General features: G+C 42.8%; 1 protein-coding gene across 25 annotated transcripts in view; it reads right to left on the reverse strand.

Annotated features, from left to right (window-relative positions):
• LRCH3 (leucine rich repeats and calponin homology domain containing 3) overlaps positions 1–21,016 on the reverse strand; it is a 118,623-nt gene extending 97,607 nt beyond the window's left edge. For 24 of the 25 annotated variants that reach the window (XR_013413449.1, XR_013413448.1, XM_077991048.1 and 21 more), the window contains exon 1: positions 20,737–21,016. Coding sequence is in view for 22 of the 25 variants with exons in the window: in XM_077991048.1 (XP_077847174.1) it covers positions 20,737–20,998 (262 nt within the window). In the remaining 3 variants the exon portion in view is untranslated. Of the gene's footprint in view, positions 1–17,201; positions 17,348–20,736 lie in introns of those variants that run through there. The other variant, XM_077991061.1, reaches the window with a different exon arrangement.
• Positions 21,017–21,873: the final 857 nt, after the last annotated feature.

The following is a 21,873-nucleotide window of genomic DNA, read 5'->3' on the forward strand; positions in this document are numbered from 1 at the left end:
CTGGAACCTAATAGTGTCGAACCTCCTAGACTGATATATTTTTCTGTTTCCTTTTTCCTGCTTTCTGGGAGATTTCCTCAACTTTATTTCTGAACACTTGTGCTGAATTTTCTTTATTTCTGATAGATATGGCGCTTTCCATTTCCAAGAGCTCTGTCTTATTCTCTGAATTCCTGTGCCTTTTATTTTTTATTTATTTTTTTTTGAGATGGAGTTTTGCTCTTGTTGCTCAGGCTGGAGTGCAATGGCTTGACCTTGGCTCACTGCAACCTCCACTTCCCAGGTTCAAGCGATTCTCCTGTTTCAGCCTCTATGCTACACCAGACTAATTTTGTATTTTTAGTAGAGACAGGGTTTCACCGTGTTAACCAGGCTGGTCTCAAACTCCTGACCTCACGTGAGGTCAGGCTGTGTCTGGCATTCCTATGCCCTTTTCTTAGACACCCTTACTATATTTCATGTTGGCAGTACTTCCTTTCTGCCTTTTAGGATATTGATTCCAGATTTTTGGAAGTTTTCCTTTTGTCAGCACTGTTTTCTCTGGGTTCCTTTTGTTATGTTCTTCTCTGTGTTTGATGTCAGAAATGTTCTTCAAGACCAGGCACTCACGCCTGTAATCCTAGCACTTTGGGAGGCCGAGCTGAGAGGATCATTTGAGCTCAGGAGTTTGAGACCAGCCTGAGCAACAGAGTAAGAACCCCTGTCTCTACTAAAATTAAAAAAAGACAGAGAAATGTTCTTCAAATAGCTAGTAGTGTTTAGTTTTCTTTTCATATTTAAAAACATAGGCCAGGTGCAGTGACTCACATCTATAATCCCAGCACTTTGGGAGGCTGAGGCGGGCGGCACCTGAGGTCAGGAGTTCGAGACCAGCCTGATCAATATGGAGAAACCCTGTCTCTACTAAAAAAATACAAAATTAGCCAGGCATGGTGGCACATGCCTGTAATCCCAGCTACTTGGGAGTCTGAGGCAGGAGAGTCGCTTGAACACGGGAGGCAGACATTGCGGTGAGCCAAGATCCCACCACTACGCTCCAGCCTGGGCAACAAGAACGAAACTCCGTCTCAAAAACCAAAAAAAAAAAAAAGTAACATTGAAATTCTGGTTGGAAGCTCTGTGTCTACACTTCCCTGTAAGGTACAATGTAGGGACCTGGCTGTTTCATTTGGGTTCCGTAAGTATCGATACCTTAAAATCTTTTCTCTTTTCCCCTAGATTTTCTCCAAAGACAAAAACTCCAATAACCAGAGGAGTATATCAGCCAAGTAGAGAGATGCCTGGAGATCCTGCCATTCTGTATGCCAGTTGTCATTAGGTTTTCAATTTGGAGACATGTCCCCATCTTCAGCAAGCCTATACCCAATTCCAGACCCAGTTTTAGTCCCAGCCCTCTGAAGAAAAAGCCTCCTTGATTTTTCTGTTGCATATTCTTCTCCTTCAAAAATATAACAGAGGTAAGACCCTTAAGAAAATAGTGTCTTACTGGAAAAGTTAAAGGATAGTCCACATATCATGTTTTATCAGTTTGCATCCATTTGATCCTCAGGAAAAGCAATCACATATTCTAAATGACTCGAAAAAATGGCTTTCTTGGCCAGGCACAGTGGCTTACGCCTATAATCCCAGCACTTTGGGAGGCCAAGGCGGGTGGATCACTGAGGTTGGGAGCTCGAGACCAGCCTGACCAACATGGTGAAATCCCGGCTCTACTAAAAATCCAAAATTAGCAGGGCATGGTGGTGCATGCCTATAATCGCAGCTACTCGAGAGGCTGAGGCAGGAGAATCACTTGAACTCGGGAGGCGGAGGTTGAGGTGAGCCGAGATAGCACCATTGCACTCCAGCCTGGGCAACAAGAGTGAAACTCTGTCTCAAAAAAAAGAAGGCTTTCTTCTCCAGTTACGTTTTCCACATATCCTAGGAGAGTGGGATGCTGAAAAATGTATGTAGGCTGATTAAATTTTGGTACATATTTCCAAAGCTCAGCTATGAGAAAACTTATAAGGAAATTTAACCAGAGAAATATAAAATGAAATCAAACTCAGATTTAATTTAGCTAAGAGAACTATCCTTGTAGTCTATAAACCTGGGTTCTAGTCTTGCTTAATTGGTGACATATGTTGGACTGGGACAAGGTCAATGTCACTTAATTGTGAAATGTAAAAATTGTATAACAAAAACAAATGAAAGCTTTTCTTTGAAAAGGTGTTTTATGAGGTATTATTACAATGAAAACTTTGCTGCCAAACAAAATTACTTGGTAACTTCTCACTTCAAATTTTAAAAAATCTAAAGATCACTAAAATAAAGACTTTCTCTAGAAATTTTAAAAGAAAACCTTTAAAATGATAACCAAAAATTTCAAGGTAAAACAAAATCCTTCAAGTACAATTCAGGAGGGAACTAAATGATACATTACAAAAAATGACTTCAGCAAAAAACTCCAGGAAAACATGATATTAACTACTAGTAGTAACCAGTCAACTATCTTCACTATTCATATCAGAAGGAAGATGTCGGTTTAGGATCATGGCAGTTACACAATACAGCAATTTAATCCTGTTATATATATTTTACAACATCATAATGAAATGTAAAGTAAGAATAACAAAACTAAAAGCTTTAATTTTTTTTAAATATTACTTCCTCTCCACCCTCCCCACCGCACTGTTATCAGAAAGAAGCTCTCACTCTGTCACCAGGGTGGAATACAGTGATGCAATCATAGCTGACTGCAGGCTCAAACTCCTGGGCTCAAGCCATCCTCCCGCCTCATCTTCCCAAGTAGCTGGGACTACAGATGCATGCCACCATGCCCAGCTAATTTTGTTTACTTTTTGTAGAAACCAGTGTCTCACTATGTTGCCCAGAGTGGTTCAAACTCCTGGCTTCAAGCAATCCTCCCACCTTGGCCTCCCAAAGTGCTGGAATTACAGGTGTGAGCCACCATGCCTGGCCTAAAAACATGTTATAACAAACTGGACTTGGTTTATTTAACATTCAAAGAGCATAATTCAAAAGCTATATCCATGCCTAGAACAGTGACTGAAACACAGGCAGAGAATATATTTTTACTAACTAAAAAAATACAGCACTGAAGCAAGCAGAGGAAGGAAAAGAAAGGTGAAAATTTTTAAAAAACTAACATTTGCTAAGCACATATATGCACTGGAACCTGTATTGCTCCATATGGCTATAATCTCATTTAATCTACAAAACCTCCTTATGAGGTAGACATTGCACAGATGAGGAAACCGCCATTTACGAAGGTTAGAAAACTTTCCTATGAGTCACACAAAGCTAGTAAGAGACTGAATTGACACACAAACCTAGATTTCTCTGAATTCAAAGTCCATGCATAAGTATACTAGGTCTTCTGTACAAAGCACTATACTATAAATTATTTTAAAATGCTGAAAAACAGGTAAGTGACTAACAGGCAGCTGCATTATCCCAGTAAAAATGAGGGATTTTGAAAGAGGTATCATTTAGTGCAAATATTAGATACCATCATTAAACTACCTCTTCAGACACAGAGATTCTTACTTAATATCACCTTTAAGATGCATAGAGATTATAGGTTAGTTAACTATGGTATGCTTGCACTCCGCCATGCCATTGCACTGCATTTTTCTTCAGATCTTAAGAGAGAAAAGTTAAAAAAAATTATAATGGGGGCTGGGCACGGGGGCTTACGCCTGTAATCCTCCAGCACTTTCGGAGGCCGATGCGGGCAGATCATGAGGTCAGGAGTCCGAGACCAGCCTGGCCAGCATGGTGAAACCCCGTCTCTACTAATACAAAAATTAGCCGGTCATGGTGGCGGCGTCTGTAGTCCCAGCTACTCGGGAGACTGAGGCAGGAGAATTGCTTCAACCCAGGAGGTGGAGATCGCAATGAGCTGAGATCGCACCACTGCACTCCAGCCTGAGTGACAGAGCAAGACCCCATCTCAAAAAAAAAAAAAAAAAAAAAAAAAAATTACAATGGGAAGAAATGGGGGCTATTTTCTGAGTCTTACGCAGGATCCCTGCCCTACCACCTTTCAATATCTCCTGGAATTTTTATTCTTTTATTCTCCTAGGGGTAGAGGTAGCAGTAGGGAGGTCATTATAATTTTTTTAAAGTATTTAATACATTTTTTTTGTTTTTGAGACAGAGTCTCGCTCCGTCACCCAGGCTGGAGTGCAGTGGCGTGATCTCAGCTCCCTGTAACTTCTGCCTCCCGGGTTCACGCCATTCTCCCGCCTCAGCCTCCCGAGTAGCTGGGACTACAGGCATCCGCCACCATGTCCGGCTAATTTTTGTATTTTTAGTAGAGATGGGGTTTCGCCATGTTGGCCAGGCTGGTTTCGAACTCCTGACCTCGTGATCCACCTGCCTCGGCCTCCCGAAGTGCTGGGATTCCAGGCGTGAGCCGCCGTGTCCGGCAATAAAGCTTTTAATAAAATGTTTCATATTATGGTCAGTGCTTTATCCCTCCCCGACCCCAAAATGACTCCAAAAAAGTAACAGGAAGCTTTTCAGGTTTTTAACAAAACAATATGGGTTGGGGGGAATGATGTAACCAAACGTCACAGTTTCCATGTAGCAAAAAGCAATGCACTAGGACTTCCAGATGGAAAGCTATAACCATGAAGAAAATTTAAAAATGCTAGTCCTCCAAAATTGGAAGTCTAAAATTTAGATAAATTTCTCTGTGAACTGTCAAACGTAATTACTATACTAAATTTGTTGGGAATTTTTTATGAATAAATTATACAATTACCATGAAATTTTCTACATTCCACAGCAGTGGTTATCCAGCTTCAGCAGGCATCAGACTGACCTGGAGGGCTTGTTAAAACAGACTGCTCAGCCCTACCCTGGAATTTCTGATACCACATGTCTGAGGTAACATCCAATAATGTAAACCTCTAACAATTTCCTAGGTGATGCTGCTGCTGCTGGCCTAGGAACCACACTTTCAGAACAGTGCTCTGTGGCAGCTACTGTGTGCCCAAGAGAATTGTATACTGGCAGAACAGGTCAAGATTTCTAGTCCAAGAAAATGACTGGAATATTTACAACTAAGAGCAATAGTTGTTTGCTTCCTCCTGAGAGAAACTAAATGATTGGGTTTGTAACGATCTCTGTGTGTCTCTGTGTTCACCCACATTTGGAAAATGTACTAAGAAACTTGAACACAGTATTACTAAGAAGTTGCAACTGTGATATAGTTGTATGTTGCAGGAAGGTTTCTTCCTCCAGAAAAATGTGAGACTAAAAATAATTCAAACCTTTGATACATACTCTAGTAAATAACAAGTTAAGCAAAGTGGAAAGTTACCTGAAACGAAAAGAACTGCCTTTTGGACAGGGCAGCACAATGTAAGACAGCAAGACATCCACTGCATTCCGCAAAGACCACCACTGCTCACAGAAGCACAGGTTTTGTGAAATAATTAAGTACTGTGTATTCTAAATAATAAAATTATTTTACCTTGAAATTAAGTAATGGCTGTTACATGACCTAGTATGTTAATTTAAGTAACTCGGGTTTATGCTAGAAAGTCATCATGCATATATTTCATAAGTAATCCTTTGTTTAAAGAAAGAAAATAAATCCTTGATGAAACTGGCCTTGAATTATCTGCTGAATGGGGACAGGAAATCAGACTGACCATACTGAGTAAACCCAGGTAAGTAAAATTTAGGAGCTTTCAAATATATGGGCCCAGCGGCATCACAAAAAGGAGATTTATTAAAAATGAGCAATCACAAGGTGACATTTAAATGTTGATATTTCTAAAACTTTTGATGGTATTTTAATTCAAAATATGCTTTGGTATAATATATACTAACACAGCCCATAAAATGTGACTATGCTGGGAATGAAAATGGGAAAAGTTGGTAACACGGATCATAAATGAGTATCCATCGAAAAGCTTCTATATTAGGGTAAAAAAAGAATTTGGTAAAATAAGGGTTAAAATTGACCACATTCATGATTTTGAAAGGCTCCTGTTCCTTCAAATGAAATAAGCTAAACTGTCTTTATTGTTATCTTGTCTGGTATCAGTTGCCATGTGAAATGTTAGACAATGAGCTCCAGGAGACAGGCTGTAGTCCTGGATCCTATTGCTCACTAAAATGAACCAAGGCTCCTTAAGGATAACTGCTTTGTTAGGAGAGGGGAAAACAAGATGAACCTAGAAAATCTTTTTGTTTTTGGAATATAATTTCCAGGTTATCAGTAGTAATCAACATTGGAATAGGAAAGAAGTTTTGCCACACATGGTTTAAGCAATGATATGCGAGTATGGAATGCAGCAGGTACAGTCAGTTGTTAACATTCTGAATCTCTCAGATTCATAAAGATCCTAAAAAGAAAAGGTAATATGAAGGGTACTATGAAAAAATCAATATGTATTATGAAAAAATCCCCTTCTTGTGTGAAAAAAGGAGTGGAGGCCGGGCACGGTGGCTCACGCCTGTAATCCCAGAACTTTGGGAGGCCAAGGTGGGTGGATCGCTAGGTCAGGAGTTCGAGATCAGCCTGGCCAACATGGTGAAACCCCGTCTCTACTGAAAATACAAAAACTAGCTGGGCATGGTCAGAGATGCCTATAATCCCAGTTACTTGGGAGGCTGAGGCAGGAGAATAATTTGAACCCGGGAAGCGGAGGTTGCAGTGAGCCAAGATCATGCCATTGCACTCCAGCCCGGGCAACAGGGCAAGACTCCATCTCAAAACAAATAAATAAATAAATAAAATTAGCTGGGAGTGGTGGCGCACACCTGAAGTCCCAGCTACTCGGGAGGCTGAGGCAGGAGAATCGCTTGAACCCAGGAGGCGGAGGTTGCAGTGAGCCATGATCATACCACTACACTCCAGCCTGGGCAACAAAGTGAGACTCTGTCTCAAAAAAAAATAAAAAATAAAATAAAAAAAGGAGTGGATAATCAAGGCACAGATAGATTCTATTGGAAATGCCTTTAAGTTCTATTTGTCATTCTTATGTTAGAAAATAAGGAAGTGTTGGCCGGGCGTGGTGGCTCAAGCCTGTAATCCCAGCACTTTGGGAGGCCGAGACGGGTGGATCACGAGGTCAACAGATCGAGACCATCCTGGCTAACACGGTGAAACCCTGTCTCTACTAAAAAATACAAAAAAACTAGCTGGGCGAGGTGGCGGGCGCCTGTGGTCCCAGCTACTCGGGAGGCTGAGGCAGGAGAATGGCGTGAACCCGGGAGGTGGAGCTTGCAGTGAGCCGAGATCCGGCCACTGCACCCTGGCCTGGGCGTCAGAGCGAGACTCCGTCTCAAAAAAAAAAAAAAAAAAGAAAATAAGGAAGTGTTTACTAACTACAAGTATTATGATAAAACAGCAAAATTAACAAACCTATGATGGTCACTGTTGATTTGACCACAAGAATGTTTGTAGTTCCTCGTGTTACTAAACATTGTCTTCACAAGCAAGATAAGCAACTGAACAAGTAATAGTCTTTTAAAAGTAGGTACTAGAAACAAATACACCAGTGAGAAATAGAGCCCTGTTTCTGGTATAATAATTTTAGATAGAAAGCCCCAGTCCTCAGGATAGGAGTGAGGACAAGATAATTGAGCTCTGGATACACAATGGGATTTCTGCACTCTGGATCCTTACCACACCTATTAGGAGGACATATGAAGGCTTTTTTATTTTCCAGTATAACTTAAGGAGGGGTACAGCTGAGGCAAGGCCAGTCTAAAAGGGCTTGCTAACATCAAATTCTACCCATGTACATATCCATGGTATGTCCAGCGCATCATATTCTAGGAACAAGGCAACTGGTGTCGTAACTTTCTTCTTTGCTTATTGCCACCCCAAAATGTGTGAGTTTTTTTTTTTTTCTTTTGATACAGGGTCTCACTGTGTCGCCCAGTGCAGTGGCACAATCTTGGCTCACTGCAACCTCCACCTCTGCGGTTCGAGCAATTCTCCCACCTCAGCCTCCCTAGTAGCTAGAACTAACTTAGAGGTGCACGCCACCACTCCTGGCAAATTTTTGTATTTTTTGGTAGAGATGGGGTTTCACCATGTTGGTCAGGCTGGCTGGTCTTGAACTCCTGACTTCAAGTGATCCGCCTGCCTCAGCCTCCCAAAGTGCTGGGATTATAGGCATGAGCCACCATGCCCGTCCCCTTTTCATTTTTTAATAGACTGATGTTGAAAGTATTCAATTTGGTCTCCCCATATCATATGGGGTTAAATTAACTAAGGCCAATTATTTACTTACTGAGACCCTTCGGAAAAAGAGTTACCTGGTTAACGTTAGAGCAGTGCTTCTTAAACTGAAATGCAAATGCAGATTCTTATTCTGAGATGAGGCCTGTAATTCTGCATTTCTCACAAGGGCCCGCGAACCCATATGGCATGCCATAGAACCGGATGTGAAAAACTACTACCCTCCAAAATAACTTTTAGAGTAAAGGAGCAAATTCTATTTCTTTTTCTTTTTAAACAAAAAACAAAAAACAGTCTCACTCTGTGCCCCAGGCTTGAGTGCAGTGGTGCAATCTCAGCTCACTGCAACCTCCACCTCCCAGGTTCAAGTGATTCTCATGCCTCAGCCTCCCAAGTAGCTGGGATTACAGGCACAAATCACCACACCTGGCTTAAAGTAGCAAATTCTAAGGAAGTATTTTTCAAGTGGTTCTTAACCACCTGCACCTAGTACCGTCAGGATGCTTGTTAAAAATGTAGTTTAATGAACTCCACCCCAGATCTCAATCTCTCTAGGAATCAGATCCAGGGACAAGTATTTTTTTTAAAAAGTGCCCCAGGTGACTTTATGCACAACACCAAAGCCTGAGAAGCAATATGCTGCAGCTTGTCACTTGATAATGGATGGCCAGAAGCCACAAATTTTCTAGGCTAAAAGAAGCATAACCACATTATCTGACTAAGATTTTCCTTACACAAGTGAGACTTATGTAACTACCAAAGTGGAAAACACGGGATAAACAGAAAGCCTCCTTCACTCCATATAAGGTTTAACATTTTTATTCCTTTTATTATAATCAATGAATCTATTGTGAAAGTTTCCAAATACCTAGAAATTGACATTTTGAGAGACAAACTCTTAGCACATGTAACATCATTTCTCTTATCCTCTATGATACCAATTTAAAAAGTTCTGAATGCTTGACTTTTTCACGCCAAAGAGAACCATACCCACTAGTATTATCCTTGAGAATGTTCTGATTGAATTCTACGTATCATTGAAACCTCCAGGGTCCCCACTGAAACCAGTTACTTTATAGTGCAGTCAGGTGTCACTATTTCCAAAGCTATGAAAGTGAAGAGGCTCTCAATCATTCTTTTCGCCTTCTCATTCACGCATCCATTCATTCAACAAACACTCAAAAGTTAAACACCAACAAACTGGATAACTCAGAAGAAACGCATAAATTCCTAGGAACATAGAACCTGCCAAGATTGAATCATGAAGAAACAAAATCCGAACGGATTAATGAGTAAGGACTGAATTAGTAATAGTCTCTCACCAAAGAAAAACCATGGTTTCACTGCTGAATTCTGCCAAACAAATGAAGAACTAGTAACAATGCTTCTCAAACTCTTTAAAAAAACTGAAAAGAAAGGAATACTTCCAAACTCAGTTTACGAGGCCAGCATTACCCTGATACCAAAGCCAGATACAAAAAATAAAATTACAAAAGCCACTATCACTGATGAACACAGATGCAAAAATCTTCAACAAAATGTAACACAGCAAGAAGGCCCTCACTAGATGGCAGCACCTAGATCTTGATCTTTCCAACCTCCAAAATTGTAAGCCAACAAATTTCTACTCATTATAAACTACTCAGTCTGTGGTATGCTGTAATAGCAGCAAAAAATGGACGAAGACACCACTCTAATCCCTGGAACTGTGAATACAGGATCTCATACCCCGACTATCTTCCTTATGTGGAAGAGGGGATTTTGCAGATGTCATGACGTTTACTAATCAGTTGACTTTAGAATTAAGAGGCACAATCTTGGTAAATCCAGTCTCATCACATGAATGCTGTGGATAGCAGCAGCAGAGGTCTGAGAAATTGGAAGCACGAGAAGTGTTGATGACACACCAATGCTGGCTTGAGGATAGACAGGGCCATGTTGTAAGAATGCAGGTGGCCTCCAGGACCTGAGAGTGGCCTGAGGCTGACAACCAGAAAGGAAATGAGAACCTCAGTTTTATAACCACAAAGACTGAATTCTGCCAAAACTTGAATGAGCTTGGAAGCAAACTGTTCCCCAAAGCCTCCAGGTAAGAGCCCAGCCTGCCAACACATTAGTTTCAGTCTTGCGGAACCTTGAGTCCAGACTCCTAACCTATGGAACTATAATAAATGGGTGGTGTTTTAAGCTGTTAAATTTGTAATAATTTGCTACTTAGCAACAGAAAACTAACATACCTCCTCCAAGAAGCTGCCAATCTAGAAGAAAAGATGATATTGTGTACTGTGACAATAGAAAAATGTGCACAGGGTATTAGGGAAACAGTAAGTGCCTAACTGAGGGGGAGGACGGTAGAGAGAGGAAGAGAATTTAAAAAGAGATGGCCATGAGAAATACATGAGTTAACAATGAGGAAGTTAGCCTCAACAAAAGTAGAACATAAATGAAAAGTGAATAAATCATAAACGTACAATTCAATTTTTAAAAAGTAAAACATGAACAACCATATAATCACCACCAAGGTCATGAAACAGAGTATTTCCAATACTTCAGAAATACATCCCTGACTCCCAACACAAAGCCCCCTTTCCTAATCACAGCCTTTTGCTCCTCCCCTAGAGGGAACCATCGTCCTGATTTTTATGGTAATTATTTCCTTTTCTTCGTACTTTTAGCACTTACATTTTTGTTTTTGAACTTTACTAAATATATTTGTACTATATATATTATGCTTCACACTTCACTTTCTCGACATTATGTTTCTAAGGTTCATTCCTGCAATTGCATATAGTTATAGCTCATTCATTTTCTTGTCTTTTTTTTTTTTTTTTTTTTTTTTGAGATGGAGTCTCACTCTGTCACCCAGGCTGGAGTGCTGTGGTGTGATCTCAGCTCATTGCAACCTCCGCCTCCAGGTTCAAGCGATTCTCCTGCCTCAGCCTCCTGAGTAGCTAAAATTACAGGCGTCTGCCACCACGCCCGGATAACCTTTTGTATTTTTAGTAGAGATGGGGTTTCACCATGTTGGTCAGGCTGGTCTCGAACTCCTGACCTTGTGATCCACCCGCCTCAGCCTCCCAAAGTGCTGGGATTACAGGCGTGAGCCACCACACCCGGCCAGCTCATTCACTGCCACACAATTGATTTATCCATTCTACTGGTGATCATCACTTAAGTTGTTTCTATTTTGTCAAATACGAATAATGCTATGGACAGTCTTATACATGCTATATATCCTGGTATACATACACACAACTTTCTCTGAGGGATATATCTCAGAGTGGAATTTCTGGGTCACAGAGTATGTATAAATATATGTATTTATATGTATTACATGTATGTTAAACCTTCCTGGATCGTTCCTAAGCATTTTCAAAGTTGAGGCACCAGTTCACACTCCCACAAGCTCCCACAGCATCGTGTGAGTCTCCACTGCTCCACGTTCTTTCCAGTACTTGGAATCATCAACTTTTAGAGTACCCACTGTGGTTTTATTTTCTATTCTCTTGATTACTGATGAGGTTGAGCACCTTTTCAAATATTTATTGGCCATTTGGAATTCCTCTTTAGTAAAGTACTAGTTCAAGTGTTTTCTCAGTTTTCTACTGGGTTGTCTTTTTCTTGTTTGTAGAAATTCTATAAATATTCTGGATATAATCTGTTGCATTTATTGGAAATCTTAATAAGACTGTGGCTGACCTTCCCACTCTGTATGATATGAAAATCATTTTTTAAAAACTGTGGGGTTTTTTTGTTTTTTGTTTTTTTGAGACAGTGTCTCACTCTGTCGCCCAGGCTGGAGCGGAGTATAGTGGGGTGATCAGCATGATCTCAGCTCACTGCAACCTCCACCACCAGGGTTCAAGCGATTCTCCTGCCTCAGCCTCCTGAGTAGGTGAGTTTACAAACACCTGCCAGCACACCTGGCTAATTTTTTTTTTTTTTTTGGTAGTTTTAGTAGAAACGGGTTTCACCATCATGGCCAGGCTCGTCTTGAACTCCTGATCTCAGGATCCACCCGCTTCGGCCTCCCAAAGTGCTGGGATTACAGGCGTGAGCCACTGCACCCAGCCTGTTTGTTCTTTTTGTTTGTTTGTTTGTTTGTTTTAACGGAGTCTTACTCTGTCACCCAGGCTGGAGTGCGGTAATGCGATCTCAGCTCACTGCAACCTCTGCCTCCCGGGTTAAGCAATTCTGCCTCAGCCTCCCGAGTAGCTGAGGCTGGGATTACAGGCACGCGTCACCACAGCTGGCTAATTTTTGTATTTTTAGTAGAGATGGGGTTTCGCCATGTTGGACAGGGTGGTCTCAAACTCCTGACTTCAGGTGATCCACCCACCTCGACCTCACAAATTGCTGGGATTACAGGCATGAGCCACCGCACCTAGTCAAAAACCTGTTTTTAATGGGAAAATCTATTATCCAGTCTTTAAATAAGAAGTAAGTTAAAATCCAAGGTTTAAGACTTCCTTCAAACAAAAATTTAGAAATTGTGAAAAGCAAAGAAGTTAAAAGTGAATAGGGAAATGCTTTAAATTTTTAGGACTAGTTTGATTCTAAAATTAGTCGCACCTCATTTGATATTGCCGGCTGCTTCAGGAATTCAAAATAATATTCCTTTGTGTGAATTACCACATTGACCATACATTTTTCCCAAGCACAACTGGGATATTTCACAAATGAACTGCAAAGAATGAGAAACATGTATATAACCATACCACTTAAAGTCATACTTGATGTTATAATATGAAGTAACGTTAACCATCCAGCACCCAAATACAGCCACTGTAAAAGGAACTGGAACCTGGGAAATCCTTGGCCCCAACACTGCTGCCACTCCCCTACTCTCAACACTGTTCTGATGGTCATCTATGGTTCATCTTCTTGCCTCCCCTAAAGAAACCATCCTACCACCTCCCCTTCCCTTTTAAAAACAATCCCAGGGGAGTCTAACATACTATCCAACATAACTTCCAGCAGTGATGAGAAAGTTCTAATATCTGTGCTGTCCAACATGACAGACAGGAGGTGGGTCCAAGGTACTGTCCAAAATGACATATGTGGCTAGTGAGCACTCAAAATGTGGCTACTGCAAATGAAGAATCGAGTTTTACATTTCTATTTTAATAACCACTTACGGCTAGTTGTTACCATACTAGACAGCACAGTTCTAGAAAAATTCATAGTGCATATACTGCGATTGTTACAAAATAGACATAAACAACGATCCAAGAAAAAACACAATCTCAAATTAAGACCTGGTACTCTAGTCCGTATTTCCAAGACTAATGAAACCATAATTTTGTGAGTTACGGACTGCCGCCTTGGAAAATTAAATGGCATTTTAGCAGTCCTCATCCTTCTTACCTAGAAAGTATTAATTTCTTGAAAATTTTCTCATAGCTCCAATAACACTGCATTACTTTGGTTCACCTGCTACATGTCAATTTGTTTCCTTTTTGTGTGTGTAACCTTAGTCCACCTCCCCACAGCATCCTGCTCTCACCTGTAGGCTTTACCGCAATGTTGAGTCTTTGGTTTCTTGTTTTCTGTATTTCATTCAAGTTTTCTTCTAGCTTCAGCTATGACTCTTATTTGCCTTCTGTAAAACAGTATCACCTCACTATATAACCTTAAGAATATCATTTAATCTGAGATTGCTTCTCTCTTATTTTTATTTATTTATTTTTTGAGACAGAGTCTCACTCTGTTGCCCACACTGGAGAGCAGTGGCGCCATCTCCACTCACTGCAGACTCAGTCTCCCACCTCAGCTTCCCAGGTAGCTGCGACTACAGGTGCATTCCACCAAAACTAATTTTCGTATTTTTTTTTGAGAGATGAGGTTTGCAACGTTGCCTAGGCTGATCTCCAACCCCTGGGCTCGAGCGATCCACCTGCTTCAGCCTTCCAAAGTGTTAAAGTGCTAGGATTACAGGCGTGAGCCACTGCACCCAGCTTCAGATTGCTTCTCATTTGTGAAATAACTCAGAAGGTCACTATGGTTCCTTCTGGTTTTAGGATTTTTCTTTTCCTTCCTTCCTTTTTGAGTCTAGCTCTGTTGCCCAGGCTGGAGTGCAGAGGCACCATCTCGGCTCACTGCAACCTCCGCCTCCCCGGCGCAAGCAATTCCCCTGCCTGTCTGCTGAGTAGCTAGGATTATAGGCGCCCGCCAACGGCAACCAGCTAATTTTTGTATTTTTAGTAGAGACGGAGTTTCACCGTGTTGGGCAGACTGGTCTCGAACCCCTGACCTCAGGTGATCCACCTGCCTCGGCCTCCCAAAGTGCTGGGATTACAGGTGTGAGCCACTGCGCCTGGCCTAGTTTTAGGATTCTGTGAATTCTAGTACAGGCCTAGTTACTGAATCTTTTTTCTGTTTTTGTTTTTTCCCAGACTGACTCCTCTTTCCACCTTTTAAAATGCTGGTATCTCCCTGAGTTGGCAGTGCCTACCTCTACGTCCTTCCTCCAAGAATCTTATAAACTCTCACTATGACTCTCTTGAATTTATTCCACAGTCTTAACCTCACTCTACATTTTTTTTTTTTTTTTTTTTTTGAGACGGAGTTTTGCTCTTGTTGCCCAGGCTGGAGTGCAATGGTGTGATCTTGGCTCACCGCAACCTCTGCCTCCAGGGTTCAAGCAATTCTCCTGCCTCAGCCTCCCAAGTAGCTGGGATTACAGGTGTGCACCACCACACCCGGCTAATTTTTTGTATTTTTAGTAGAGAAGGGGTTTCACCATGTTAGCCAGGCTGGTTTTGAGCTCCAGACCTTGGGTGATCCCACCTCGGCCTCCCAAAGTGCTGGGATTACAGGCATGTGCCACCATGCCCAGCTAATTTTTTGTATTTTTAGTAGAGACAGGGTCTCACCATGTTGGCCAGGCTGGTCTTGAACTCCTGACCTCGTGATCCACCCACCTCAACCTCCCAAAGTCTCACTCTACATTCTAAAACTCTAGTTTCTATTTGTCCCACATGATTCACTAGCTGTGGTACCAAGCCTTCAAAGATATTGGGCAAACCAAAGAAATTATAGGAACCTAACTTGTCAGTATAATTATTGATCAATAACACAAGTTTTAGGGTCAAATGCATCAGAAATTGAATCCTAGTTCTGTCACTTATTAGCTGTAAGACTTTGATCAAATTAATCTCCTGACCCTCAATTTTCTCACATGTAAAATGGGGTCAAAAACTCACTATGGTTGTTTTTGTTCATGTTTTATATATAATATATATATATATACACACACACACACAGAGCTTAGCACAATACCTGGAATATGTTAAGACCTCAATAAATGTCAGCTACTATTATAAGCAATAGCATTACTATCTTTCTAGTCTTACAGTTTAAAGTTATCTTGGACTCCTTCTGTCCTTTATTTCTTAAATAAATTCAGTCAGCATTTGTACATTTTCATTTACCAGTATAATCTCAGTGTACCAGGATTTCGTACCCTCACAGCTTTCTACTATGCAGCTACCCAACCAGATTACTAGATTTAAAAATATTCATAAGGCCTCATGTTTGTTTCCTCTACATTACCCAGCATAAAAGTTTAGCTATTATACAATTCAAACAATCCTTCCACCTGTCTATCTCCCCATTAGATCTCTTGAGTGCTTTCAGGGCAGGGGATGTCTTGGTCCTCTTTGTACACTGATAACTGCCAAAATCCTTTAGTCAAGAAATGTCTGTTGAATGAATGCTGACCTGTCTCTAAACCTATCGGCTATCTAGCTTCCTCATATGTGAAAGGCAGCTCTTATATTCACTAATCCAGTAATTTATTTTGACCAAATTGGTCTCATCACAGTATCATGATGAGCGGTTTCACTGTATTAGTCAGGACCTTTTTATCATCAAAAAATTCTGGCCGGGTGCGGTGGCTCACGTCTATAATCCCAGCACTTTGGGAGGCCGAGGCGGGCGGATCACAGGGTCAGGAGATCAAGACCAGCCTGGCCAATATGGTGAAACCCTGTCTCTACTATATATATAAAAATTAGCCAGGCGTGGTGGCGGGTGCCTGTAATCCCAGCTACTCAGGAGGCTGAGGCAGGAGAATTGCTTGAACCTGGGAGGCAGAATTTGCAGTGAGCCGAGATCACGCCACTGCACTCCAGCCTGGGCGACAGAGCAAGACTCCGTCTCAAAAACAAAATTTTTTTTACTCACCTTAAGCAGAAAGGAGAATTTACTAGCTCACATAATCTGAAAGTACAGAGATAGCACTGACTTTAAGCATGGCGGCTGACCCAAAGGTACAAACACTGCCATCAGAACTTGGTCTCACTGTCTCCATCTTTTGGCTCTGCTTTCCACTTATTGGTAACTTCCAGGCTCACATCCTATTCTCTCAGCAACCCCAGGACTCAAAGCATGCCTCTTTCTCAACAGTTCAACAAAAAATTCAGTTACTTATCTGTGCTCATTGCAAAATGTGCCCACCTCTGAACAATCACTACGGCCAGAGCAATGGACTGCAGACTGACTGACCATGAGCTGGGCCTGAGTCACTGGCATACCGTATGTCAGGGTGGCGTTCACTTAACTGAGAGGGTGGTTCCCTGGGAAAATGGGAGTCCTGTTACCAGAAGGGATTGAATGATGGCCTGGCAAAATTAACTGATGTCCCTTATACTCTGACATTTTTTGCACGCTGTCCACCACTGCCTACAATGGCTTTCCTTCTTGTTTCTGCTTGCCCAAATCCAAGTTATATCCTTTCTGCTTCAAGAAGTCTTCTGTGATTTCTTGTCCACTGTATCAAGTCACCCATTCCCAAATAAATATTCCCCGTTTCCAAAAGATTAACCTTTTTCATTTTTCTTTTTTTTTTTTTTGAGATAGCACTTACTCTGTCGCCCAGGCTGGAGCGCAGTGGCACAATCGCAGCTCACTGCAACCTCCGCCTCCTGGGTTCAAGTGAGTCTTGTGCCTCTCACACAGCTGGGATTACAAGCACCCGCCATCATACCTGGCTAATTTTTGTATTTTTAGTAGAGACCGGGTTTCACCATGTTGGCCAGACTGGTCTGGAACTTCCGATCTCAGGTGATCCGCCCGCCTTGGCCTCCCAAAGTGCTGGGATTATAGGCGAGAGCCAGGCCCGGCCAGATTAACCTTTTAAAATAAAGAGTACAGAAAGTCTCAAGAAAACGTTCCCAATAAATTCAAAATCATGTCTAATTATAAATATGGGTAATATATGCTGTTCCCTAGGATATGAATTCGAAGGACAACAGCTCTACCATGTACCCGCTATACATTATGAGGGAACAGTATGTGAGGCAACTTTTATATATTAGCATTCAACTAATTTTACTTGGCTTTAAATTTTCTATAAGGTCTAAGCTACCTAATAACTACCATAAGTTGGTCCCGAATTAATCAAAGTACCTGCCATAAAAACAGACTATGGCTTTTGGAGTCACCTCAAACTAGAGTAAAATCATGGCTAATACCCTCTTCTCTGTCCTTTAGCCACAGATCTTTGAGCAAAGTGTTGAATATCTCTAAATGCTGGTTTCCACCATCTGTAAAAACAGGAACAGCAATACCTATTTCTACATGAAGAGGCTGCACGGTACAGTGGAAAGAACAGAGTTAGACGAACCTGGGCCAAAATTCTGCCACTGATACTATATAGTGATAATAGCTACAATCTGGGCCAAAATTCTACCACTGATACCGTAGAGTGATAACAGCTACAACCTGGGCCAAAATTCTACCACTGATACTATAGAGTGATAATAGCTATAACCTGGGTCAAAATTCTACCACTGATTCCGTAGAGTGATAACAGCTACAACCTGGGCCAAAATTCTGCCACTGATACCGTGCAGTGGTAATAGCTACAATCTGGGCCAAAATTCTACCACTGATACCGTAGAGTGATAACAGCTACAACCTGGGCCAAAATTCTGCCACTGATACTATAGAGTGATAATAGCTACAACCTGGGCCAAAATTCTACCACTGATACCGTGCAGTGGTAATAGCCATATGACTTTCTCTAGGTGATCCCTCACATGTAAAGTGGGGATAATATTTAATCCACAAATTGTTGTGTGCCTTTAACAAGGCAATATATTTCAAAATATCTAACACAATGAATCACAAATAGTGAATACCCAATAAATGACGTCATCAGCATTATGTTTAAAACAATTCAGAGACTGGGTAATGACTAAGGTCTGCCAAATATTTTTTATATTTCATAACCGATTACTACATGTTAGAAATGAATCTAGTCTAATAGGTTATAAAATGCCTTGTAATCTTCTTTTTTGCACTTTTTGACCAGATAAAAAGTCAACTAAAAAATGTGGTTTCTATAGAAAACTATTAAAGTGTGGGCAACGCCATACTTAAAAACTCAGGGCACAGTAAGGAAAAACCTCTTTGGTATTACTTACTATTCTCCATAAATGCACTTGGATTTTCTTAGTCAATAAAATACTTCTTAAGGACTCAACACGTTGCTCCTAGAACTACTGAAAAGCAGGTGAGATAATGGGCTAGATAGACTCCTGTAATCAACTTGTTCTTTAGCTTCAGGCTTGATGTAGTAACACTGAAATGACTCACACCAATATGAAATCACTATACCATATAGCCATCTCCTAAACAGAAGCAGGAAATCTGGGGTATGAACGATAATTTTAGATGCTGTCTACCAGAACACACACAAAAGGCAAGTGGCTGCTCATATTTACCTTAGCAAGAAACTTTAATGTAATTCACTAAAAAATATTCAGTTCAACTGTTTCCAAAAAGAGATTAAATAAGCAGGCATTTAATTTCTTCTATTTTAAACTATAGCAAAAGTTTCTTTGGAAAAAACAGCTTCTTGATTTAGTTTAACAGTTTTGTTTATTTTTCCAAAATGAGTGAATCATATGTAATACTTATCAACTTTTAACGGCTGCAAAGCATAGAAAACGTGCTCAATCTAAGATTTTAAAATAAAATAAGACACCAAGTACTGCCAGCCACAGTGGCTCACGCCTGTAATCCCAGCCTTTTGTGAGGTTGAGGCCAGAGGATAGCTTGAGCCCAGGAGTTGGAGACCAGCCTGGGCAACACAGCGAATCCCCATCTCTACAAAAAAAAAAAAAAAAAAAAAAAAAAAATTGACTGGACGCGGTAGCTCACGCCTGTAATCCCACACTTTGGGAGGCCGAGGCAGGCGAAATCACCTGAGGTCAGGAGTTCGAGACCAGCGTGGCCAACATGGTGAAATCCCGTCTCTACTAAAAATCCAAAAATTAGCCGGGTATGGTGGCGGGCGCCTGTAGTCCCAGCTACTCGGGGAGCTGAGGTGGGAGGATCACCTGAGCCCGGGAGGCAGAGGTTGCAATGAGCCGAGATTGTGTCATTCCACTCCAGCCTGGGCCACAAGAGCAAGATACCGTCTCAAAACACACACACACACACACACATATATATATATATATATATATACACACACATATATATATACACATACACATACATACACACACACACAAAATTAGCTGGGCGTGGTGGCGCGTGCCCGTAGTCCCAGCTACTCGGGAGGCTGAGGTGGAGGCTGCGGTGAGCAGTGATGACCCTCACCGCAAACATGATGAACAACAACTCAGGCACCAGACACTGTTCCCTACAACTAAGAAAGCCAATAATACCTACTTTCTTATCCTCTTTCCTGTTTTCGAAAACATACATAACACGAAGTAATGCTTTAAAAAGGAATAGCAAGCATAGATATGTTAGACTATCTTTTCTAAGGAGCTTTCTTCAACTTTTATTTTGGAGGACATGAGGAGTGGGAGAGGAAACTCAAGGGAGTCGGAAGGTGGGTTCTGGCTATTTTTACAAGTATATTTTGTAAGTCAACTAGATGGAGGCGAAGAAAAGTTCCAGCGTTCGGGTTCACTTTAAACACACCCCCGCAACACTTCTTTCGGGTTCAAACACACACGCTCCCCAAAACTTATTTCGGGTTCAAACACACACACCCCGCAACACTTCTTTCGGGTTCAAACCCACACACCCAACACTTCTTTCGGGTTCACTTTAAACACACACCCCCAACACTTCTTTCGGAAAACCGCCAGGGCTGAGACCGACCCTCCCCGGACAACGCAGCCCGCCCGGAGGCAGCCCTGCTGCTCGGATCTCTGAGCAGCTCCATCCGGCACCCCGAATCCGAAAGGGCCTGCAGGAACCGGGGCGGGGCACGCGTCCACCCTCCGCCGCTGCAGAAGTTGAGTTTCCTCAGAAAGACTAAGAAACCATCCATCAATCACTCCGGCGCCCTTCCCCGAGATGCCGCCGCCCGCCGCCTCTCCCCAGGCTCGGGGCTGGCGCAGGCCCGCGGGGCTGGGCCGTCGGCTTCTCCCCGTTACCCGGGTCCGGACCCGGCGCCTACAGGACGAGCTCCCGTAACTCCCCGCACCCGCCTCCCCGGCCGGGGCGGCTCCCGGCGCCCGGTCTCCCGCGGGCAGAGGCGCCCCCGCCCCGCTCACCCGCCCGGGTGGTGTCCGTCAGGTCGTGGTTGGCCGCTCCCCGGGGAAACTCCCTCAGTTTCCGGCCGCTCAGGCTCAGCACCCCGGTGACCGCCGCCTCCTCCAGGGCTCGATCGAGAGAGCGGCTCCACGAGCCCGGGCCAGAACCGGGGCCTGCCCCGGAGCTTGGGCCGCAGTGAACACCGGGGAGGTTGCCTCCCGACGCTACGGTGCCAGAGTACTCGGCCGCCGCGGCCACCGCGACCAAGCCCGCGGCCGCCATTTCCCAGCCGACAACACTGGGCCCTCAGCTCGGCGCATGCGCGGCCGGACCGCTGGGTGGGCGGAGAAAGGGGCTCCCGGACCCCGCCGGTTCCCGTGACGGGCAGCACCGCGGTGCCCCCCGGCGCAGCCGGGCCTTGCCCCCGCCCACATGGCGAGCTTTTCAAGGGGAATTAAAACGGACTCACAAATCCGGAGCAGCCCCTACTCTACCCTGCCAGGGGCATTTCTAAAATGCCTCTACAAAAACATCTTCCAGACAACGCTCCGCATCAAAACTTCTCCGCCTTGCTCCCTCAGTAGTGGAGGATTAGGCTAAGCATTAAATTAAGTTTGTTTTTTTTTTTTTTTTTTGAGACGGAGTCTCGTTCTGTCGCCCAGGCTGGAGTGCAGTGGCGTGATCTCGGCTCACTGCAAGCTCCGCTCCCCGGGTTCAAGCGATTCCCCTGCCTCAGCCTCCCGAGTAGCTGGGACTACAGGTGCCCGCCACCTCGCCCGGCTAGTTTTTGTATTTTTAGTAGAGACGGGGGTTTCATCATGTTGGCCAGGCTGGTCTCGATCTTCTGACCTCGTGATCCGCTCGCCTCTGCCTCCCAAAGTGCTGGGATTACAGGCGTGAGCCACCGCGCCCGGCCAGGATCCTTTCTTAACACTGTTGCTGCAGAAACTTGGATGGTGAGAGGAGAGGACCCTCTGAGATACGACCTAAACCGTTTCCCAACTTCATTGTATTACCAGATGATCTAAGTCGAGATTTGATGGACTTAACTATGGTTGCTGGAGAGAAAACAAACATGTGCTAATTGGGCTCAAAATTCTCATTAAAAACGTTATATAAATACTTTATATCATCCATCCCTTTTATAAAATAGCTCT

This window comes from Macaca mulatta, chromosome 2 (assembly GCF_049350105.2).
Source record: "Macaca mulatta isolate MMU2019108-1 chromosome 2, T2T-MMU8v2.0, whole genome shotgun sequence".
Classification (NCBI taxonomy): domain Eukaryota; kingdom Metazoa; phylum Chordata; class Mammalia; order Primates; family Cercopithecidae; genus Macaca; species Macaca mulatta.